The sequence below is a fragment of the Coloeus monedula genome (assembly GCF_965178545.1).
Source record: "Coloeus monedula genome assembly, contig: HAP1_SCAFFOLD_761, whole genome shotgun sequence".
Taxonomy (NCBI): Eukaryota; Metazoa; Chordata; class Aves; order Passeriformes; family Corvidae; genus Coloeus; species Coloeus monedula.
The window spans coordinates 1-23,981 of record NW_028120249.1 but is presented as its reverse complement, the minus strand read 5'-3'; the positions used below and the strand labels follow the sequence as shown (position 1 = coordinate 23,981).

The following is a 23,981-nucleotide window of genomic DNA, read 5'->3' as shown; positions in this document are numbered from 1 at the left end:
TGGAGCTTTGGCACCCCAAAACCCCTGAAAATGACCCCAAATCTTTTGGGATTGGAGCTTTGGCACCCCAGAACGTTTGGGATTGGAGCTTTGGGACCCCAACCCGCCCCAAACTGACCCCAAATCTTTGGGATTGGAGCTTTGGGACCCCAACCCGCCCCAGATGACCCCAAGGAGCCGCCCTGAGCCGCTTTTTGGGGCGTTTCCCCCCCTTTCCGCAGGACTCGGGGCTCTGCGAGTGCCGCCCGGGCTTTTTGGGCTTCTCCTGCGACCTCTCCCTGGGGGACCCCCTCGGGGGGGGCCGCTGGTACCAGCTCAGCCCCGGGGACCCCGAATTCCGGCCCCGCACGGCGGCGGCGGGCGCCGTCCTGCCCGGGAGCGGGGCCCTCTACGTGTTCGGGGGTGCGTCCGGGGGGATTTGGGGGGTTTGGGGGGGATTCGGGGGGATTTGGGGCAGTTTAGGGGGGATTTGGGGGGGTTTGGGGGGGATTTGGGGGAGTTTGGGGGAGTTTAGGAGGGATTTGGGGGAGTTTGGGGAGGATTTGGGGGGGTTTAGGGGGGATTTGGGGGGGTTTGGGGGAGTTTAGGGGGGATTTGGGGGAGTTTAGGGGGGATTTGGGGGGATTTGGGGGAGTTTGGGGGGGATTTGGGGGAGTTTAGGGAGGATTTGGGTGAGTTTAGGGGGGATTTGGGGGGGTTTGGGGGCTGCCGGCGCCGTCCTGCCCGGGAGCGGGGCCCTCTACGTGTTCGGGGGTGCGTCCGGGGGCTTTGGGGGGGATTTGGGGGGATTCGAGGGAGTTTGGGGGAGTTTCGGGGGGATTTGGGGCAGTTTAGGGAGGATTTGGGGGGGTTTGGGGGCCGCCGGCGCCGTCCTGCCCGGGAGCGGGGCCCTCTACGTGTTCGGGGGTGCGTCCGGGGGATTTGGGGGGAGTTTGGGGGAGTTTAGAGGGGATTTGGGGCAGTTTAGGGAGGATTTGGGGGAGTTTAGGGAGGATTTGGGGGAGTTTGGGGGAGTTTAGGGGGATTTGGGGGAGTTTAGGGAGGATTTGGGGGGGTTTGGGGGGGATTTGGGGGAGTTTGGGGGAGTTTAGGAGGGATTTGGGGGAGTTTAGGGAGGATTTGGGGGGGTTTGGGGGGGATTTGGGGAGTTTGGGGGAGTTTAGGAGGGATTTGGGGGAGTTTAGGGAGGATTTGGGGGGGTTTGGGGGGGATTTGGGGGAGTTTGGGGGAGTTTAGGAGGGATTTGGGGGAGTTTAGGGAGGATTTGGGGGGGTTTGGGGGGAGTTTGGGGGAGTTTAGGGGGGATTTGGGGGAGTTTAGGGGGGATTTGGGGGGGTTTGGGGGGGATTTGGGGAGTTTGGGGGAGTTTAGGAGGGATTTGGGGGAGTTTGGGGAGGATTTGGGGGGGTTTGGGGGCTGCCGGCGCCGTCCTGCCCGGGAGCGGGGCCCTCTACGTGTTCGGGGGTGCGTCCGGGGGATTTGGGGGGAGTTTGGGGGAGTTTAGAGGGGATTTGGGGCAGTTTAGGGAGGATTTGGGGGCAATTTGGGGGGATTCGAGGGAGTTTGGGGGAGTTTAGGGGGGATTTGGGGCAGTTTAGGGAGGATTTGGGGGGGTTTGGGGGCCGCCGGCGCCGTCCTGCCCGGGAGCGGGGCCCTCTACGTGTTCGGGGGTGCGTCCGGGGGCTTTGGGGGGATTTGGGGAGGATTTGAGGGGGTTTGGGGGGATTTGGGGGGGTTTGGGGGGATTTGGGGCAGTTTAGGGGAGTTTAGGAGGGATTGGGGGGGGATTTGGGGCAGTTTAGGGAGGATTTGGGGGGGTTTGGGGGCCGCCGGCGCGTCCTGCCCGGGAGCGGGGCCCTCTACGTGTTCGGGGGTGCGTCCGGGGGCTTTGGGGGGATTTGGGGGATTTGCGGGGGGTTTGGGGGGTGTTAGGGGAGTTTAGGGGGCAGTTTGAGGGAGTTTGGGGGGATTTAGGGGGGATTTGCTGGAGTTTGGGGGGATTTGGGGGGTTTAGGGGGGGTTTGGGGGAGTTTGAGGGGGGTTTGGGGAGGATTTGGGGGGATTTGGGGGGGATTTGGGGCAGTTTAGGGGGATTTGGGGCAGTTTAGGGGGGGTTTGGGGGAGTTTGAGGGGGATTTGGGGGAGTTTAGGGAGGATTTGAGGGGATTTGGGGGATTTGGGGAAGGGTCCTGAGCGTTTTCCCCCCCTCAGGGCTGGACCTGAACGAGGCCCTGGGGGATCTGGTCCGGTTCAACTTCAGCTCCAACCGCTGGGAGCGGATCCCGGAGAGCCCCGGGAGCCCCGCGCCGGTGAGAGAGAGAGACCCCTCCCCAAATTAACCCCAACCCCCAAAAACCCCCAAAAACCCCCCCTGAAACCCCCCAAATTAACCCCAACCCCCCTGAAACCCCCAAAAACCCCCCGGAAACCCCCCAAATCCCCCCAAATTAACCCCAAATCCCCCTGAAACCCCCAAAAACCCCCCGGAAACCCCCCAAATCCCCCCAAATTAACCCCAAACCCCCCTGAAACCCCAAAAAACTCCCCTGAAACCCCAAAATCCCCCCAAATTAACCCCAAACCAACCCCCCTGAAACCCCCAAATCCACCCAAATTAACCCCAAACCCCCCTGAAACCCCCAAATCTCCCCCAAATTAACCCCAAACCCCCCTGAAATCCCCAAAACCCCCCTGAAACCCCCAAAAAGTCCCCTGAAACCCCCAAATCCCCCCAAATTAACCCCAAATCCCCCTGAAACCCCCAAAAACCCCCCTGAAACCCCCAAATCCCCCCAAATTAACCCCAAACCCTCCTGAAACCCCCAAAAAAAAACCCCTGAAACCCCCAAATTCCCCCAAGTTAACCCCAAAAACCCCTGAAACCCCCAAATCTCCCCCAAATTAACTCCAATCCCCCAAAAAACCCCCAAATCTCCACCAAATTAACCCCAAACCCCCCTGAAACCCCCAAATCCCCCCAAATTAACCCCAAACCACCCCCCAATTCCCCCCCAAATCTCCCCCAAACTCCCCCCAAATCCCCCCAGGCCCCCCCAATCCCCCCCTAAATCCCTTCCAAATCCCCCAAATCCCCCCCAAATCCCCCCAAATGCCCCTCAAACCCCCCCAAACTCCCCCAAATCCCCCCAAATCCCCCCAAATCCCCCCCAAATCCCCCCCAAATCCCCCCAAATCCCCCCAAACTCCCCCCAAAAATTCCCCCAAATCCCCCCAAACCTCCCGGAACCCCCCCAAATCCCCCAAATCTCCCCCAAATCCCCCCCAAACCCCCTCTAACCACCCGAAATCCCCCCAAACCCCCCCAACCCCCCCAAATTCCCCCAAATCCCCCAAATCTCCCCCAAATCTCCCCCAAATCCCCCAAATCTCCCCAAATCCCCCAATTCCCCCCCAAATCTCCCCCAAACCCCCCCCAATCCCCCCTAACCCCCCCAATTCCCCCCCAATTCCCCCAAATCCCCCCAAATCCCCCCCAATTCCCCCCAAATCCCCCCAAATCCCCCCCAAACTCCCCCAAATCCCCCCCCAATTCCCCCAAATCCCCCCAAATCCCCCCCAAATTCCCCCCAAATCCCCCCCAAACTCCCCCAAATCCCCCCCAAATCCCCCAAATCCCCCCTAAACCCCCCCAAACTCCCCCAAACCCCCCCTAACCCCCCCAATTCCCCCCAAACCCCCTCTAACCCCCCCAAACTCCCCCAATTCCCCCCCAAATCTCCCCCAAACCCCCCCAAATCCCCCCTAAACCCCCCCAAATGCCCCCAAATCTCCCCAATTCCCCCCAAATCCCCCCAAATCTCCCCCAAACTCCCCCAAAGCCCCCCAAATCCTCCCGAATCTCCCCCAACCCCCCCCCAAATCCCCCCCAAATCCCCCCCAAATCCCCCTCTAACCCCCCGAAATCCCCCCAAACCCCCCCAAATCCCCCCAATTCCCCCCAATTCCCCCCAAATCCCCCCCAAATCCTCCCAAATCTCCCCCAAACCCCCCCAATTCCCCCCAATTCCCCCCAAATCCCCCCCAATTCCCCCCAAATCCCCCCCAAATCCCCCCCAAATCCTCCCAAATCTCCCCCAAACCCCCCCCAATTCCCCCCCAAATCCCCCCCAAATCCCCCTCTAACCCCCGAAATCCCCCCAACCCCCCCAAATCCCCCCAATTCCCCCCAATCCCCCCAAATCCCCCCCAAACCTCCCAAACTCCCCCCAATCCCCCCCAAATCTCCCCAAACCCCCCCCAAATCCCCCCAAATCCCCCCAAATCCCCCCCAATTCCCCCCAAATCCCCCCCAAATCCTCCAATTCCCCCCACCCCCCCCCAAATCCCCCAACCCCCCAAACCCCCCTACACCCCCCAAACTCCCCCAATTCCCCCCCAAATCTCCCCCAAATCCCCCCCCAAAACCTCCCAAATCTCCCCCAAACTCCCCCCAAATCCCCCCCAATTCCCCCCAAATCCCCCCCAAATCCTCCCAAATCCCCCCAACCCCCCCAAACCCCCCCAATTCCCCCCAAACCCCCTCTAACCCCCCCAAACTCCCCCAATTCCCCCCCAAATCTCCCCCAAACCCCCCCAAATCCCCCCTAAACCCCCCCAAATGCCCCCAAATCCCCCCAATTCCCCCCAAATCCCCCCAAATCTCCCCCAAACTCCCCCAAAGCCTCCCAAATCCTCCCAAATCTCCCCCAAACCCCCCCCCAATTCCCCCCCAAATCTCCCCCAAACCCCCCCTACCCCCCCAACCCCCCCCAACTCCCCCAAATCTCCCTCTAACCCCCCTCAAACCCCCCCAAACCCCCCCAAATCCTCCCAAATCTCCCCCCAAACCCCCCCTAACCCCCCCAACCCCCCCCAACTCCCCCAAATCTCCCTCTAACCCCCCTCTAACCCCCCCAAACCCCCCCTAATCCCCCCCAAACCCCTCCAATTCCCCCCCAATTCCCCCCCAAATACCCCCAAACCCCCCCTAACACCCCCAAACTCCCCCAATTCTCCCCCAAATCTCCCCCAAACCCCCCCTAACCCCCCCAAACTCCCCCAAATCTCCCCCAAACCCCCCCAAACCCCCCCAATTCCCCCCCAAAGCCCCCCTAACCCCCCCAAACTCCCCCCAAAGCCCCCCAAACCACCCCAAACCCCCCCAAAACCCCCCCCAATTCCCCCCCAAATCCTCCCCAAACCCCCCCTAACCCCCCCAAATCCCCCCCAAACCCCCCCAAACCCCCCCCAAATCCCCCCAAATCCCCCCAAATCCCCCCCAATTCCCCCCAAATCCCCCCCAAATCCTCCCAAATCTCCCCCAAACCCCCCCAAATCCCCCCCAAATCCCCCTCTAACCCCCCGAAATCCCCCCAAACCCCCCCAAATCCTCCCGAATCTCCCCCAAACCCCCCCCAAATCCCCCCCCAATTTCCTCAAACCCCCCCTAACCCCCCAAACCCCCTCCCCAGGCCCCCCGGCACTCGCACAGCGCCCTGGCCTGGGGGACACGCTGGTGATTTTCGGGGGGGAGCTGCGGGGGGGGGCTCTGACCAACGACCTGTGGGGCTACGAGCCCCTCGGGGGGGGCTGGCGGCGGCTGCGGCCCCCCCAGAGCGACCCCCAGAGCCCCCCGCCCCTGGCTGCCCACGCCGCCGCGCTGGTGGACGGAGAGTGGCTCTACGTGTTCGGAGGTGGGGCTGGGGGGGGTTGGGGGGGTTTGGGGGGGATTTGGGGGGATTTGGGGGGGTTTTGGGGGGGTTTGGGGGGATTTGGGGGGAGTTTGGGGGGGAATTGGGGGATTTGGGGGGATTTGGGGGGAGTTTGGGGGGATTTGGGGGGGATTTGGGGGAATTGGGGGGGATTTGGGGGGGATTTGGGGGAATTGGGGGGGATTTGGGGGAGTTTGGAGAGGCTTTGGGGGGAATTTGGGGGGGATTTGGGGAGGATTTAGGAGGGAAATTGGGGGGGTTTGGGGGATTTGGGGGGGATTTGGAGAGGTTTGAGGGGGAATTGGGGGAGTTTGGGGGGGATTTGAGGGGGGACTCGGGGATTTGGGGAGGTTTGAGGGGGAATTGGGGGGATTTGGGGCATTTTAGGGGGGATTTGGGGGAGTTTGGAGGGGATTTGGGGGGATTTTGGGGGAGTTGGGGGGGATTTGGGGGGGTTTGAGGGGGATTTGGGGGGGATTTGGGGGGATTTTGGGAGGGTTTGGGGGGGATTTGGGGGATTTTGGGAGGGTTTGGGGGGGTTTGAGGGGGATTTGGGGGGTTTGGGGGGGTTTGGGGGGGATTTGGGGAGGTTTGAGGGGGTTTGGGGGGATTTGGGGGGGAGTTTGGGGGGATTTGGGGGGGATTTGGGGGGGTTTGGGGAGGATTTAGGGGGGAAATTGGAGGGATTTGGGGGGGGTTGGAGGGATTTGGGGGGGATTTGGGGGATTTGGGGGGGATTGAGGGGGTTTGGGGGGATTTGGGGGGGGAGTTTGGGGGGATTTGGGGGGAGTTGGGGGGATTTGGGGGGGATTTTGGGGAGTTTGGGGGGCTTTGAGGGGGAATTGGGGGATTTGGGGGGGTTTGGGGGGAGTTGGGGGGATTTGGGGGAGTTTGGAGGGGATTTGGGGGAGATTTGGGGAGGATTTAGGAGGGAAATTGGGGGGATTTGGGGGATTTGGGGGGGATTTGGGGAGGTTTGAGGGGGAATTGGGGGGATTTGGGGAGGCTTGGGGGGGATTTGGGGCATTTTAGGGGGGATTTGGGGGAGTTTGAAGGGGGTTTGGGGGGAGTTTGGGGGGGAATTGGGGGGGTTTGGGGGGATTTGGGGGGAATTGGGGGGAGTTTGGGGGGATTTGGGGGGGAGTTTGGGGGGATTTGGGGGGAGTTGGGGGGAGTTGGGGGGATTTGGGGGAGTTTGGAGGGGATTTGAGGGGGATTTGGGGGGGATTTGGGGGGGTTTGGGGAGGATTTAGGGGGGAAATTGGAGGGATTTGGGGGGGGTTGGAGGGATTTAGGGGGGATTTGGGGGATTTGGGGGGGTTTGGGGGGGATTTGGGGGGGATTTGGGGGGGGATTGAGGGGGTTTGGGGGGATTTGGGGGGAGTTTGGGGGGATTTGGGGGGAGTTGGGGGGATTTGGGGGGGATTTTGGGGAGTTTGGGGGGCTTTGAGGGGGAATTGGGGGATTTGGGGGTTTTTGGGGGGAGTTGGGGGGATTTGGGGGAGATTTGGGGAGGATTTAGGAGGGAAATTGGGGGGATTTGGGGGATTTGGGGGGGATTTGGGGAGGTTTGAGGGGGAATTGGGGGGATTTGGGGAGGCTTGGGGGGGATTTGGGGCATTTTAGGGGGGATTTGGGGGAGTTTGGAGGGGGTTTGGGGGGATTTGGGGGGGAGTTTGGGGGGGTTTGGGGGGGTTTGAGGGGAGATTTGGGGGGGGGTTGGGGGGGAGTTGGGGCATTTTAGGGGGGATTTGGGGGAGTTTGGAGAGGCTTTGGGGGGATTTAGGGGGGATTTTGGGGAGTTTGGGGGGGGTTTGGGGGGATTTGGGGGGGATTGGGGGGGAGTTTGAGGGGGATTTGGGGGGGTTTAGGGGGGATTGGGGAGGATTTAGGGGGGAAATTGGGGGGGTTGGGGGATTTGGGGGGGTTTGGGGGGGTTTGGGGGGGACTCAGGGGGATTTGGGGGGATTTGGGGGTGATTTGGGGGGGATTTGAGGGGATTTGGGGGGGATTGGGGCGATTTGGGGGGGTTTGGGGGTGATTTGGGGGGGATTTGAGGGGATTTGGGGGGGATTGGGGCGATTTGGGGGGGTTTGAGGGGGTTTCAAGGGGGACTCAGGGGGATTTGGGGGGGCTTTGGGGAGGTTTGGGGGGATTTTGGGGTGGATTTGGGGGGATTTCGGGTCTCTTTTGGGGCATTTTGGATGTTCTGAGAATCCCAATTTTTTGGGGTTTTTTCCCTTTGCATTTTGGGTCGATTCCCGCTCATTTTGGGCTCTCCCAAACACCCCGAATTTGGGGATTTTCCCTCTTTTTCAGGCAGAGTTTTTCCACATTTTGGGACGGATTTGGGCTGATTTGGGGGGATTTCGGGTCTCGTTTGGGGCATTTCGGGTGTTCTGAGAATCCCAATTTTTTGGGGTTTTTTCCCTTTGCATTTTGGGTCGATTCCCGCTCATTTTGGGCTCTCCCAGACACCCCGAATTTGGGGATTTTCCCTCTTTTTTCAGGCCCTGTTCCCTTCTCATTTTGGGGCTGATTTGGGGGGATTTCGGGTCTTGTTTGGGGCATTTCGGGTGTTCTGAGAATCCCAATTTTTTGGGGTTTTTTCCCTTTGCATTTTGGGTCGATTCCCGCTCATTTTGGGCTCTCCCAGACACCCCGAATTTGGGGATTTTCCCTCTTTTTTCAGGCCCTGTTCCCTTCTCATTTTGGGGCTGATTTGGGGGGATTTCGGGTCTTGTTTGGGGCATTTCGGGTGTTCTGAGAATCCCAATTTTCTGGTTTTTTGCCTTTGCTTTTTGGGTCGATTCCCGCTCATTTTGGGCTCTCCCAAACATCCCGAATTTGGGGATTTTCCCTCTTTTTCAGGCAGAGTTTTTCCACATTTTGGGACGGATTTGGGCTGATTTGGGGGGATTTCGGGTCTCGTTTGGGGCATTTCGGGTGTTCTGAGAATCCCAATTTTTTGGGGTTTTTTCCCTTTGCATTTTGGGTCGATTCCCGCTCATTTTGGGCTCTCCCAGACACCCCGAATTTGGGGATTTTCCCTCTTTTTTCAGGCCCTGTTCCCTTCTCATTTTGGGGCTGATTTGGGGGGATTTCGGGTCTTGTTTGGGGCATTTCGGGTGTTCTGAGAATCCCAATTTTTTGGGGTTTTTTCCTTTTGCATTTTGGGTCGATTCCCGCTCATTTTGGGCTCTCCCAGACACCCCGAATTTGGGGTTTTTCCCTCTTTTTTCAGGCCCTGTTCCCTTCTCATTTTGGGGCTGATTTGGGGGGATTTCGGGTCTTGTTTGGGGCATTTCGGGTGTTCTGAGAATCCCAATTTTCTGGTTTTTTGCCTTTGCTTTTTGGGTCGATTCCCGCTCATTTTGGGCTCTCCCAAACATCCCGAATTTGGGGATTTTCCCTCTTTTTCAGGCAGAGTTTTTCCACATTTTGGGACGGATTTGGGCTGATTTGGGGGGATTTTGGGGTGGATTTGGGAGGATTTCGGGTCTCTTTTGGGGCATTTTGGATGTTCTGAGAATCCCAATTTTTTGGGGTTTTTTTTCCCTTTGCATTTTGGGTCGATTCCCGCTCATTTTGGGCTCTCCCAAACACCCCGAATTTGGGGTTTTTCCCTCTTTTTCAGGCCGTACCCCCTCGGACGTTTTCTCCTCGGGGCTCTTCCGGCTCCACCTGCCCGGGGGGGGTCCCTGGCAGAGGGTGGGGGGCTGGGGGGGGAAGCCCCCCCGGGCCGCGGGGCACTCGCTGCTCTTCCACCCCCCCTCCCGCAGCCTCCTGGTCTATGGGGGGCACCGGCCGTCCACAGCCAGGTCACTGGGATGGACTGGGATGAACTGGGAGGGACTGGGAGCCACTGGGAGAGGATTTTGAGGGGTTTTGGGGGGGATTTTGAGGGGTTTGGGGGGGATTTGGGGATGCTGGGGGTGTCTAGAGGGGGTGCAGGGGTGACTGGGAGGGACTGGGAGGGGATTGGGGGGAACTGGGAGGGACTGGGAGCCACTGGGAGGGGATTGGGGGGAACTGGGAGCCACTGGGAGCCACTGGGAGGGGATTTTGAGGGGTTTTGGGGGGATTTTTGGGGGGTTTTGGGGGGGGTTCTGCTCTTTCACCCCCCCTCCCGCAGCCTCCTGGTCTATGGGGGGCACCGGCCGTCCACAGCCAGGTCACTGGGATGGACTGGGATGAACTGGGAGCCACTGGGAGCCACTGGGAGAGGATTTTGAGGGGTTTTGGGGGGAATTTTGAGGGGTTTGGGGGGGATTTGGGGATGCTGGGGGTGTCTAGAGGGGGTGCAGGGGTGACTGGGAGGGACTGGGAGGGGATTGGGGGGAACTGGGAGGGACTGGGAGCCACTGGGAGGGACTGGGAGGGGATTTTGGGGGGATTTTGGGGGTTTTTTTCCGGGGATTTTTTTGGGGGGATTTTTTTGGGGGGATTTTTTTGGGATTTTTTTTGGGGTGGTTTTTCCTTTTTTCCCCCCTTTTTTGGGGGATTTTTTGGGGATTTTTTTAGGGATTTTTTAGGGGTGGTTTTTCCTTTTTTTTCCCCGTTTTTTTTTGTGATTTTTTTTTTTGGGAATTTTTTGGGGGGGGATTTTTTGGGGTTTTTTTTTGTGAATTTTATTTTGCGGGGATTTTTTGGGGGGAGATTTTTCGGGAAATTTTTTGGGGGGAATTTTGGTTTTGGGGGATTTTCTTGGGGGATTTTTTTGGGAATTTTTTTGGGGGGATTTTTTTCGGGGACTTTTTTGGGGGATTTTTAAAATAAATTTTTTGGAGGGGATTATTTTGGGAATTTTACTTTGGGAATTTTTTGGGGGGAGGATTTTTTGGGGGGAATTTTTTTGGGGGATTTTTTTGGGGATTTTTTTGGGGGGGGATTTTCTTTGGGAATTTTCTTTTGGGAATTTTCTTTTTGGCGATTTTTTGGTGGTTTTTTTTGGTGATTTTTTGGGGGGAATTTTTTTGGGATTTTTTTTCCGAGGTTTTTTTCTGGGGTTTTTTGGGGGGGGGATTTTTTTGGGGAGGTTTTTCCTTTTTTTCCCCCGTTTTTTTTTGTCATTTTTTTGGGGGGGGATTTTTTGGGGGGATTTTTTTGGAGGTGGTTTTTCCTTTTTTTTTCCCGTTTTTTTTTGTGATTTTTTTTGGGAATTTTTTTGGGGGAATTTTTTTGGGAGGATTTTTTTGAGGGGATTTTTTGGGGGAATTTTATTTTGGGGGATTTTTTGGGGGGGGATTTTTTGGGAAATTTTTTTTGGGAATTTTGTTTTTGGGGGATTTTTTGGGGAATTTTTTGGGGGGGATCTTTTGGGGGGGATTTTTTGGGGGGGATTTTTTTGGGAATCTTTTGGTGATTTTTTTTTTGTGATTTTTTTGGGGGAATTTTTTTGGTGATATTTTTGGTGATTTTTTTGGGGGGAATTTTTTTTTCGGTGATTTTTTTTGGGGGGAGAATTTTTTTGGTGATATTTTTGGTGATTTTTTTGGGGGGAATTTTTTTTTCGGTGATTTTTTTTGGGGGGAGAATTTTTTTGGTGATATTTTTGGTGATTTTTTTGGGGGGAATTTTTTTTTCGGTGATTTTTTTTTGGGGGGAGAAATTTTTTGGTGATATTTTTGGCGATATTTTTTGGGAATTTTTTTCCGGTGATTTTTTTTGGGGGGGAATTTTTTTGGTGATATTTTTGGTGATTTTTTTGGCGATTTTTTGGGAATTTTTTTCCGGTGATTTTTTTGGGGGGGGAATTTTTTTGGTGATATTTTCTGCGATTTTTTTGGGGAATTTTTTTCCGGTGATTTTTTTGGGGGGGAGAATTTTTTGGTGATATTTTTGGCGATTTTTTGGGAATTTTTTTCCAGTGATTTTTTTTGGGGGGGAGAATTTTTTGGTGATATTTTTGGTGATAGTTTCGGCGATTTTTTTGGGGAATTTTTTTCCGGTGATTTTTTTTGGGGGGGAATTTTTTTGGAGGGGAATTTTTTTTTTTCGGGGCTTTTTTTTTGGGGTGGATTCGGGGTTTTTTGGGTCCTCCCTGACCCGCCCCCCCCCTCTGTCCAGGTTCAGTGTCCGGGTGAATTCCACGGACGTTTTCCACGTGGATCGGCGCCTCTGGAGCCCCCTCCGGGCCCGCGGCGAATTCGGGGGGGGGTCCCAGCGGGGCCCCCGGGAAAGGGCCTTCCACAGCGCCTCCCTCATCGGGGACTACATGGTGGTGTTCGGTGAGAGCCCCAAAAATCCCGGAATTCCCCAAAAATTCCCATAAAAATGGGGAAAATCCCGGAAAAACGGCGAAAATCCCCAAAAATCCCAAAAAAATCCCAGAAAAATCCCGAATTCTGCGGGGTTTTTGGGGGTTTTTGGGGTGGCACCGTCACTGGGGAGGAGTGGGGAGACTCCGAATCCCAAAAATCCTGGAATTCCCCAAAAATTCCCATAAAAATGGGGAAAATCACGGAAAAACGGCGAAAATCCCCAAAAATCCCAAAAAAATCCCAGAAAAATCCCGAATTCTGCGGGGTTTTTGGGGGTTTTTGGGGTGGCACCGTCACTGGGGAGGAGTGGGGAGACTCCGAATCCCAAAAATCCTGGAATTCCCCAAAAATTCCCATAAAAATGGGGAAAATCCTGGAAAAACGGCGAAAATCCCCCCAAATCCCCCCAAAATCCCAGAAAAATCCCGAATTCCGCGCGGTTTTTGGGGTTTTTGGGGTGGCACCGTCGCTGGGGAGGAGTGGGGAGACTCTGAGTCCCAAAAATCCTGGAATTCCCAAAAAATTCCCATAAAAATGGGGAAAATCCTGGAAAAACGGCGAAAATCCCCCAAAATCCCCCCAAAATCCCAGAAAAATCCCGAATTCTGCGGGGTTTTTGGGGGTTTTTGGGGTGGCACCGTCGCTGGGGAGGAGTGGGGAGACTCCAAATCCCAAAAATCCCGGAATTCCCAAAAAATTCCCAAGGAAATGGGGAAAATCCTGGAAAAACGGCGAAAATCCCCAAAAATCCCCCCAAAATCCCAGAAAAATCCCGAATTCCGCGCGGTTTTTGGGGTTTTTGGGGTGGCACCGTCACTGGGGAGGAGTGGGGAGACTCCAAATCCCAAAAATCCCGGAATTCCCAAAAAATTCCCATAAAAATGGGGAAAATCCTGGAAAAATGGCGAAAATCCCCAAAAATCCCCCAAAAATCCCAGAAAAATCCCGAATTCTGCGGGGTTTTTGGGGTTTTTGGGGTGGCACCGTCGCTGGGGAGGAGTGGGGAGACTCCGAATCCCAAAAATCCCGGAATTCCCAAAAAATTCCCAAGGAAATGGGGAAAATCCTGGAAAAACGGCGAAAATCCCCCAAAATCCCCCAAAAATCCCAGAAAAATCCCGAATTCTGCGGGGTTTTTGGGGGTTTTTGGGGTGGTGAGGAGACTCCAAATCCCAAAAACCCCGGAATTCCTCCCAAAATTCCCCAAATTCCCACGGAAAAGGTGAAAATTCCATCAACCCCACCCCCCCCAGACCCCAAAAATTCCGTTTTTCCCCCCAAAAATCACCCGATTTTGGCGGGAATTCCGCGGGAATTCCACCCCCGACCCCTCGAGTCCTTTCCAAACCCCCAAAATTTGGGATCAGACCCCGAAATTCCCCAAATTTTGCTGTTAAATCCCCAAAAATCTCTCGTTTCTCAGGCGGGGGAAAAACCCCCAAAATTCCGTTTTTTCCCCCAAAAATCACCCGATTTTGGCGGGAATTCCGCGGGAATTCCGTATCCGACCCCTCGAGGGTTTCCCAAATCCCCAAAATTCGGGATTTGGCCCCAAAATGCCCCAAATTCCAGGCGGGAACGTGCACACGCACTACCACGAGGAGAAGTGCTACGACGAGGGGCTGCACTTTTATCACCTCCGCTGCCACCTCTGGCTCCGCGGGGACCCCCTGGAGCCCCCCCAAGGTGGGAGAGGAGCCCCGAAATTTGGGGAGGGGGCGCGGGGGGAGATTTTGGGGAGAATTCGGGCGGTTTCGGGCAAAAATTGGGCGAAATTCGGGTGAAAATCGGGTGAAAATTGGGGTTTTTTTGCCATAAATGGGGGGATTTTGGGGGGATTTTGGCGGGATTTTGGGGGGTTTGCGGGGTTGTGGGTGAGGAGGGGTCCCCAATTTGGGGAGGGGGGCGCGGGGGGAGATTTGGGTGAAATTCGGGGGGTTTTGGGCAAAAATTGGGCGAAATTTGGGTGAAAATCAGGCGAAATTTGGGGTTTTTTGTCCCGACTTTGTCATTTTTGGGGGGATTTGGGGTGGGGAGGGGGCTTGGGGGGTAAAAGAGAGCCCCGAAATTTGGGGAGGGGGCGCGGGGGGAGATTTTGGGGAGAATTCGGGCGGTTTTGGGCAAAAACTGGGTGAAAATTGGGCGAAAATTGGGCGAAAAATGAGTTTTTTTGCCATAAATGGGGGAATTTTGGGGGGATTTTGGGGTGGGGAGGGGGCTTGAGGGGGGCGCAAGAGCCCCCAAATTTGGGGAGGGGGCGCGGGGGGAGATTTGGGTGAAATTTGGGGGGTTTTGGGCAAAACTTGGGTGAAATTTGGGTGAAAATCGGGTGAAAATCGGGCGAACTTTGGGTGAAAATTGGGGTTTTTTGCCATAAATGGGGGAATTTTGGGGGATTTTGGGGAATTTTGGCGGGTCTGGAGCTGGTTCTGGGGGAGGAGGGGTCCCCAGTTTGGGGAGGGGGCGCGGGGGGAGATTTGGGGAGAATTTGGGGGGTTTTGGGCAAAAATTGGGCGAAATATGGGTGAAATTTGGGTGAAAATCGGGCGAAATTTGGGTGAAAATCAGGCGAAATTTGGGGGTTTTTGTCCCGACTTTGTCATTTTTAGGGGGGATTTTGGGGGGATTTGGGGTGGGGAGGGGGCTTGGGGGGTAAAAGAGAGCCCCGAAATTTGGGGAGGGGGCGCGGGGGGAGATTTTGGGGAGAATTCGGGCGGTTTTGGGCAAAAATTGGGCGAAATTCGGGTGAAAATCGGGTGAAATTTGGGTGAAAATTGGGGTTTTTTTGCCATAAATGGGGGAATTTTGGGGGGATTTTGGGGGGATTTTGGGGGGTTTGCGGGGTTGTGGGTGAGGAGGGGACCCCAATTTGGGGAGGGGGCGCGGGGGGAGATTTGGGTGAAATTTGGGGGGTTTTGGGCAAAACTTGGGTGAAATTTGGGTGAAAATCGGGTGAAAATCGGGCGAACTTTGGGTGAAAATTGGGGTTTTTTGCCATAAATGGGGGAATTTTGGGGGATTTTGGGGAATTTTGGCGGGTCTGGAGCTAGTTCTGGGGGAGGAGGGGTCCCCAGTTTGGGGAGGGGGCGCGGGGGGAGATTTTGGGGAGAATTTGGGGGGTTTCGGGCAAAAATTGGACGAAATTTGGGTGAAAATCAGGCGAAATTTGGAGGTTTTTGTCCCGACTTTGTCATTTTTAGGGGGGATTTGGGGGGGATTTGGGGGGGTTTTGGGGGGGGGAGGGGGTTTGGGGGAGAAAAGAGCCCCAAAATTTGGGGAGGGGGGCGCGGGGGGAGATTTTGGGGAGAATTCGGGCGGTTTTGGGCAAAAATTGGGCGAAATTCGGGTGAAAATCGGGTGAAATTTGGGTGAAAATTGGGGTTTTTTTGCCATAAATGGGGGAATTTTGGGGGGATTTTGGGGGGATTTTGGGGGGTTTGCGGGGTTGTGGGTGAGGAGGGGACCCCAATTTGGGGAGGGGGCGCGGGGGGAGATTTGGGTGAAATTTGGGGGGTTTTGGGCAAAACTTGGGTGAAATTTGGGTGAAAATCGGGTGAAAATCGGGCGAACTTTGGGTGAAAATTGGGGTTTTTTGCCATAAATGGGGGAATTTTGGGGGATTTTGGGGAATTTTGGCGGGTCTGGAGCTGGTTCTGGGGGAGGAGGGGTCCCCAGTTTGGGGAGGGGGCGCGGGGGGAGATTTGGGTGAAATTTGGGGGGTTTTGGGCAAAAATTGGGCGAAATTTGGGTGAAAATCAGGTGAAATTTGGGGGTTTTTGTCCCGACTTTGTCATTTTTAGGGGGGATTTTGGGGGGATTTGGAGGGGGCTTGGGGGAGAAAAGAGCCCCAAAATTTGGGGAGGGGGCGCGGGGGGAGATTTTGGGGAGAATTCGGGGGGTTTTGGGCAAAAATTGGGTGAAAATTGGGCGAAATTTGGGTGAAAATTGAGGTTTTTTGCCATAAATGGGGGAATTTTGGGGAATTTTGGGGGGATTTTGGGGGGTTTGCGGGGTTGTGGGTGAGGAGGGGACCCCAATTTGGGGAGGGGGCGCGGGGGGAGATTCGGGTGAAATTCGGGGGGTTTTGGGCAAAACTTGGGTGAAATTTGGGTGAAAATCGGGTGAAAATTGGGCGAACTTTGGGTGAAAATTGGGGTTTTTTGCCATAAATGGGGGAATTTTGGGGGATTTTGGGGAATTTTGGCGGGTCTGGAGCTGGTTCTGGGGGAGGAGGGGTCCCCAGTTTGGGGAGGGGGCGCGGGGGGAGATTTGGGTGAAATTTGGGGGGTTTTGGGCAAAACTTGGGTGAAATTTGGGTGAAAATCGGGTGAAAATTGGGCGAACTTTGGGTGAAAATTGGGGTTTTTTGCCATAAATGGGGGAATTTTGGGGGATTTTGGGGAATTTTGGCGGGTCTGGAGCTGGTTCTGGGGGAGGAGGGGTCCCCAGTTTGGGGAGGGGGCGCGGGGGGAGATTTGGGGAGAATTTGGGGGGTTTTGGGCAAAAATTGGGCGAAATATGGGTGAAATTTGGGTGAAAATCGGGCGAAATTTGGGTGAAAATCAGGCGAAATTTGGGGGTTTTTGTCCCGACTTTGTCATTTTTAGGGGGGATTTTGGGGGGATTTGGGGTGGGGAGGGGGCTTGGGGGGTAAAAGAGAGCCCCGAAATTTGGGGAGGGGGCGCGGGGGGAGATTTTGGGGAGAATTCGGGGGGTTTTGGGCAAAAATTGGGCGAAATTCGGGTGAAAATCGGGTGAAATTTGGGTGAAAATTGGGGTTTTTTTGCCATAAATGGGGGAATTTTGGGGGGATTTTGGGGGGTTTGCGGAGTTGTGGGTGAGGAGGGGTCCCCAATTTGGGGAGGGGGCGCGGGGGGAGATTTGGGTGAAATTTGGGGGGTTTTGGGCAAAAATTGGGCGAAATTTGGGTGAAAATCAGGTGAAATTTGGGGGTTTTTGTCCCGACTTTGTCATTTTTAGGGGGGATTTTGGGGGGATTTGGAGGGGGCTTGGGGGAGAAAAGAGCCCCAAAATTTGGGGAGGGGGCGCGGGGGGAGATTTTGGGGAGAATTCGGGGGGTTTTGGGCAAAAATTGGGTGAAAATTGGGCGAAATTTGGGTGAAAATTGAGGTTTTTTGCCATAAATGGGGGAATTTTGGGGAATTTTGGGGGGATTTTGGGGGGTTTGCGGGGTTGTGGGTGAGGAGGGGACCCCAATTTGGGGAGGGGGCGCGGGGGGAGATTTGGGTGAAATTTGGGGGGTTTTGGGCAAAAATTGGGCGAAATTTGGGTGAAAACTGAGAAAAAAAGGGGTTTTTTTCATCCAAAATTGGACATTTTCAGAGGGAATTTTGGGGGATTTTGGGGGGATTTGGGGCTTTCTAGGGGGGATTTCGGGGTTGGGATTTTTTGGGGGATTTTGAGGGGATTTTGGGTGGAATTTGGGGCTTTTTAGGAGGGTCCTGGGGGAGGATTTTGAGTGGATTTTTGGGGTTTTTTTTGGGGTGTTTCGAGGTGGGATTTGGGGGATTTTTGGGGTGGATTTGGGGGGATTTTGGGGTTTTTTGGGGGGATTTTGGGGGGATTTTTTGGGGGATTTTTTGGGATGATTTTTAGGGGAATTTTGGGGGGATTTTGGGAGGGATTTTTGGGGGATTTTTGGGGTGGATTTTGGGGGCATTTTTGGGGGAATTTTAGGGGATTTTGGGGTGGATTTGGGGGGATTTTTGGCGGGATTTTTGGGGGGATTTTGGGGGAATTTTAGGGGATTTTGGGGTGGATTTTGGGGGGATTTTTGGGGGGGATTTTGGGGGATTTTGGGGGATTTTTTTGCGGGATTTTTGGGGGAATTTTAGGGGATTTTGGGGTGGATTTTGGGGGATTTTTGGGGGGATTTTGGGGTGGATTTTGCGGAATTTTGGGGTGGATTTTGGAGGGGATTTTTGAGATGGATTTTGGGGGGGATTTTTGGGGGGATTTTATGGGAATTTTGGGGGGATTTTGGGGGGGGATTTTTGCGGGATTTTGGGGGGATTTTGGGGGGATTTTTGGGGGGATTTTGGGGGATTTTGGGCTCCCCAATGACCCCGTTCCCCAAATTTCAGAGGCGGGCGGGGCCGGGGGGGGGGCGCTACTCGCACGTGGCCGGGCCTGGGGGGATTTGGGGCTTTTTGGGGCTTTTTGGGGCTTTTTGGGGGCCCTGGGGGGGATTTCGGGGTTGGGATTTTTTGGGGGGATTTTGGGTGGAATTTGGGGCTTTTTAGGAGGGTCCTGGGGGAGGATTTTGAGTGGATTTTTTGGGGTTTTTTTTGGGTGTTTCGAGGTGGGATTTGGGGGATTTTTGGGGTGGATTTGGGGGGATTTTGGGGTTTTTTGGGGGGATTTTGGGGGGATTTTTTGGGGGATTTTTTGGGATGATTTTTAGGGGAATTTTGGGGGGATTTTGGGAGGGATTTTTGGGGGATTTTTGGGGTGGATTTTTGGGGGATTTTGGAGGCAATTTATGGGAATTTTGGGGGGATTTTGGTGCGGATTTTGGGGGATTTTTGGGGTGGATTTTGCGGGATTTTTGGGGGGATTTTTGGGGGGGATTTTGGGGGATTTTGGGGGATTTTTTTGCGGGATTTTTGGGGGAATTTTAGGGGATTTTGGGGTGGATTTTGGGGGATTTTTGGGGGGATTTTGGGGTGGATTTTGCGGAATTTTGGGGTGGATTTTGGAGGGGATTTTTGAGATGGATTTTGGGGGGGATTTTTGGGGGGATTTTATGGGAATTTTGGGGGGATTTTGGGGTGGATTTTGCGGGATTTTGGGGGGATTTTTGGGGGGATTTTGGGGGGATTTTGGGGGATTTTGGGCTCCCCAATGACCCCGTTCCCCAAATTTCAGAGGCGGGCGGGGCCGGGGGGGGGCGCTCCTCGCACGTGGCCGGGCCTGGGGGGATTTGGGGCTTTTTGGGGCTTTTTGGGGCTTTTTGGGGGCCCTGGGGGGGATTTCGGGGTTGGGATTTTTTGGGGGGATTTTGGGTGGAATTTGGGGCTTTTTAGGAGGGTCCTGGGGAAGGATTTTGAGTGGATTTTTGGGGTTTTTTTTGGGTGTTTTGAGGTGGGATTTGGGGGATTTTTGGGGTGGATTTGGGGGGGATTTTGGGGGATTTTTGGGGTGGATTTTGGGGATTTTTTGGGGGATTTTTTGGGGTGATTTTTGGGGGATTTTTTAGGGTGATTTTTAGGGGAATTTTGGGGGGATTTTTGGGGAAATTTTAGGGGATTTTTTTGGGGATTTTTAGGGGAATTTTGGGCTGGATTTTGGGGGGATTTTGGGTGGATTTTTGGGGGAATCTTGGGGGAATTTTAGGGGAATTTTTGGGGGATTTTGAGAGGGATTTTTGGGGGATTTTTGGGGCGGATTTTGGGGGATTTTTGGGCGGATTTTTGGGGGATTTTTTGGGGGAATTTTAGGGGGATTTTGGGGTGGATTTTGTAGGGGATTTTTGGGGGAAATTTGGGAGGGATTTTTGGGGGATTTTGGGGGGGATTTTAGAGATGGATTTTGGGGGCATTTTGGGGGGAATTTTAGGGGATTTTGGGGTGGATTTGGGGGGATTTTTGGCGGGATTTTTGGGGTGGATTTTGGGGGAATTTTAGGGGATTTTGGGGTGGATTTTGGGGGGATTTTTGGGGGGATTTTGGGGTGGATTTTGCGGAATTTTGGGGTGGATTTTGGAGGGGATTTTTGAGATGGATTTTGGGGGGGATTTTTGGGGGGATTTTATGGGAATTTTGGGGGGATTTTGGGGTGGATTTTGCGGGATTTTGGGGGGATTTTTGGGGGGATTTTAGGGGGGGGATTTTGGGGGATTTTGGGCTCCCGAATGATCCCGTTCCCCCCAAATTTCAGAGGCGGGCGGGGCCGGGGGGGGGCGCTACTCGCACGTGGCCGCGGTCCTGGCCGGGCGGGTGCTGCTGGTGGCCGGGGGCTTCAGCGGGACCCCCCGGGGCGACCTCCGCGCCTACAAGGTGCCCTCGTTCGTCCTGCACGAGGTGAGCGCAGCCCCCAAATCCTGCCAAATCTCCCCAAAATCCACCCCAAAATCCACCCCAAAATCCCCCCAAAATCTCCCCCGAAATCCCCAAAATTCCCCCAAAAATCCACCCAAAATCCCCCAAATCCACCCCAAAATCCCCCAAAATCCCCCCCAAATCCCCCAAAATCCACCCCAAAATCCACCCCAAAATCCCCCAAATCCACCCCAAAATCCCCCCAAAATCCCCCCCGAAATCCCCCAAAATCCCCCCAAAATCCCCCCCAAAATCCCCCAAAATCCACCCCAAAATCCCCCAAATCCACCCCAAAATCCCCCCAAAATCCCCCCCGAAATCCCCCAAAATCCCCCCCAAAATCCCCCAAAATCCCCCCCAAAATCCCCCAAAATCCACCCCAAAATCCCCCAAATCCACCCCAAAATCCCCCCAAAATCCACCCCAAAATCCCCCAAATCCACCCCAAAATCCCCCCAAAATCCACCCCAAAAATTCCCCAAAATCCCGCAAAATCCCCCCAAAATCCACCCCAAAAAATCCTCTAAAATCCCCCCCAAAATCCCCCCAAAATCCACCCCAAAATCCCCCCAAAATCCACCCCAAAGTCCCCCAAAATCCCCCCAAAATCCCCCCACAAAAATCCCCCAAAAAATCCACCCAAAAATCCCCCAAAAAATCCACCCAAAAATCCCCCAAAGTTTCCCCAAAATCCACCCCAAAAATCCCCTAAAATCCACCCCAAAATCCCCCCAAAATCCCCTAAAATTCCCCCAAAAATCCCCTCCAAAATCCCCCCAAATCCCCCCGAAAATCCCCCCAAAAAATCCCAGCCAGGACCCCAAAATCCACCCAAAAATCCCCCCACAAAATCCTCCAAAATCCCCGCCCCAAAATCTCCCAAAATTCCCCCAAATTCCCCCAAAATCCACCCAAAAATCCCCAAAAAATCCCCTCCAAAATCCCCCCAAAAAATCCCCAAAATCCCCCAAAATCCCCAATTTCTTCCCCCAAATCCCCAAATTCTCCCCCAAAATACCCAAATTCTCTCCAAAAACCTCCCAAAATTCCCCAAATTCCCCCAAAATTCCCCAAACTTTCCTCCAAAAATCCCAAAATTGCCCAAATCCCCAAAATTCTCCCCAAAAATCCCAAAATCCCCCCCCAAACTCCCCTAAATTCCCCCAAAATCCCCAATTTCCCCAAATTCTCCCCAAATTTCCCTGAAATTCCAAAAAAATCTCCCAAAATTCCCCCAAATCCCCGAAATTCCCCAAATTGCCCCCTAAATTCCCCCAAAATCCCCAAATTCCCCCAAAATTCCCCGAAATTCCCAAAAATCCCCAAAATCCCCCCCAAATCCCCCAAAATTCCCCAAATTCTCCCCAAAACACCCCCAAAATTCCTCAAAATCCCCCAAATTTCCCCCGAATTCCCCCAAAATCCCCAAAATTCCCCCAAAATTCCCTCCACAATCCCCAAATTCCCCAAATTTCTCCAAATCCCCCCAAATTCCCTCCCCAAACGCCCCAAAAACCCCCAAATTCCCCCCAAATTCCCCCAAAATTCCCTAAAATTCCCCAAAATTCCCCAAAATCCCCACAAAATCCCCAAAATTCCCCAAAATCCCCCAAATTCCCCCAAAATTCCCCCAAATTCCCCAAATCTTCCCCCAAATTCCCCCAAAATTCCCTAAAATTCCCCAAAATCCCCCAAATTCCCCCAAAATTCCCTAAAATTCCCCAAAATCCCCAAAATTCCCCAAAATCCCCACAAAATCCCCAAAATTCCCCAAATTCCCCCAAATTCCCCCAAATTCCCCCCAAATTCCCCAAATCTTCCCCCAAATTCTCCCAAAATCCCCCAAATCTTCCCCCAAATTCCCCCAAAATTCCCTAAAATTCCCCAAATCTTCCCCCAAATTCCCCCAAAATTCCCCAAATCCTCACAAAATCCCCAAAATTCCCCAAATTCCCCCAAAATTCCCCCAAAATTCCCCCAAATTCCCCCAAATCTTCCCCCAAATTCCCCCAAAATTCCCCCAAATTCCCCCAAAATCCCCCAAATCCTCCCCCAAATTCCCCCAAAATCCCCCAAATCCTCCCCCAAAATCCCCAAACTCCCCCAAAATCCCCAAATTCCCCCAAATTCCCCCCAAATTCCCCAAATCTTCCCCCAAATTCCCCAAATCTTCCCCCAAATTCCCCCAAAATTCCCCAAAATCCCCACAAAATCCCCAAAATTCCCCCCAAATTCCCCCAAATTCCCCCAAAATTCCCCAAAATCCCCCAAAATCCCCCAAAATTTCCCCAAATTTCCCCAAAATTCCCCCAAATTCCCCCAAAATTCCCCCAAAATTCCCCCAAATTCCCCCAAATTCCCCCCAAATTCCCCCAAAATTCCCCAAATCTTCCCCCAAATTCCCCCAAAATTCCCTAAAATTCCCCAAAATCCCCAAATTCCCCCAAAATTCCCTAAAATTCCCCAAAATCCCCCAAATTCCCTCCAAATTCCCCCAAAATTCCCCCAAAATTCCCCCAAATTCCCCCAAATTCCCCCAAATTCTCCCAAAATCCCCCAAATCTTCCCCCAAATTCCCCCAAAATTCCCCAAAATCCCCACAAAATCCCCAAAATTCCCCAAATTCCCCCAAATTCCCCCAAATCTTCCCCAAATTCCCCCAAAATTCCCCCAAATCCTCCCCCAAAATCCCCAAACTCCCCCAAAATCCCCGAATTGCCCCAAAATCCCCCAAATTCTCCCCCCTGCATTGGGGGGGGGTCTCCTCCTCGGGGACCCCTCCCCCATCTCGGGCCCCTCCCCCAGCCCTGCCCGCGGCAGCCCCCGGGGACCCCCCCGGGCCCGGTAAGGACCCCCCAAATTGGGGCAAATTCGGGGGAATTTGGGCAAAAACCTCGGGGGAGGGGGCGGGGAAAGCCCGGAGCAGATTTGGGGAGAATTTGGGGGGATTTGGGCCAAGTTTGGGGGTGGAAAATGAGAATTTTGGGGGGGGGATTTTGGGGGGATTTTGGGGGGATTTTGGGGGGAATTTTGGGAGCATTTGGGGGGATTTTGAGGATTTTGGGGGAGGATTTGGGGGAAAATTGGGGAATTTTGGGGGGAATTTGAGGATTTGGGGGGAATTTAGGGGACAATTTGGGGAATTTTGGGGATTTGGGGGAATTTGGGGGAATTTGGGCCAAGTTTGGGGGTGGAAAATGAGAATTTTGGGGGGATTTGGGGAGATTTTGGGATTTTGGGGGATTTTTGGGGGAGGATTTGTGGAAAAATTGGGGAATTTTGGGGATTTGGGGGGAATTTGAGGATTTTGGGGGAATTTTGGGGGGAATTTAGGGGACAATTTGGGGAATTTTGGGGATTTGGGAGGAATTTGGGAGATTTTGGGAGATTTGGGGAGAATTTGGGGCCATTTGGGGAATTTGGGGGATTTTGGGGGGAATTTGGGGAATTTTGGGGCGATTTGGGAATTTTGGGGGGGATTTGGGGGAATTTTGGGGGAATTTGGGGGAGTTTGGGGAGATTTTGGGGGGAATTTGGGTGATTTTTAGGTGATTTTGGGAAATTTGGGGCATTTTGGGGGCATTTGGGGAATTTGGGAGATTTTGGGAGATTTGGGGAATTTTGGGGGGATTTGGGGGAATTTGGGCCAAGTTTGGGGGCAGAAAATGAGAATTTTGGGGGGGATTTGGGGGGATTTGGGGATTTTTGGGGGGAATTTTGGGGGGATTTGGGGGGATTTTGAGGATTTTGGGGGAGGATTTGGGGAAAAATTGGGGAATTTTGGGGGATTTGGGGGGAATTTGAGGATTTTGGGGGAATTTAGGGGGGAATTTTGGGGACAATTTGGGGAGTTTTGGGGATTTGGGGGGAATTTGGGGGATTTGGGCCAAGTTTGGGGGCGGAAAATGAGAATTTGGGGGGGGGGATTGGGGGGATTTTGGGGGGAT

The 23,981-nt window shown here is 53.9% G+C and overlaps 1 protein-coding gene across 1 annotated transcript; it reads left to right on the top strand.

Moving 5' to 3' along the window:
• Window positions 1-221: 221 nt before the first annotated feature.
• LOC309585866 (multiple epidermal growth factor-like domains protein 8) lies at window positions 222-20,016 on the top strand (the record flags this gene model as incomplete). The annotated part of the gene is made up of 9 exons (XM_082303696.1): window positions 222-425; window positions 1,803-1,873; window positions 2,212-2,309; window positions 5,472-5,693; window positions 9,349-9,500; window positions 9,782-9,885; window positions 11,781-11,941; window positions 13,547-13,660; window positions 19,874-20,016. Coding segments are annotated over 9 exons (1,269 nt in total), but the record flags the coding sequence as incomplete, so codon positions are not given.
• Window positions 20,017-23,981: the final 3,965 nt, after the last annotated feature.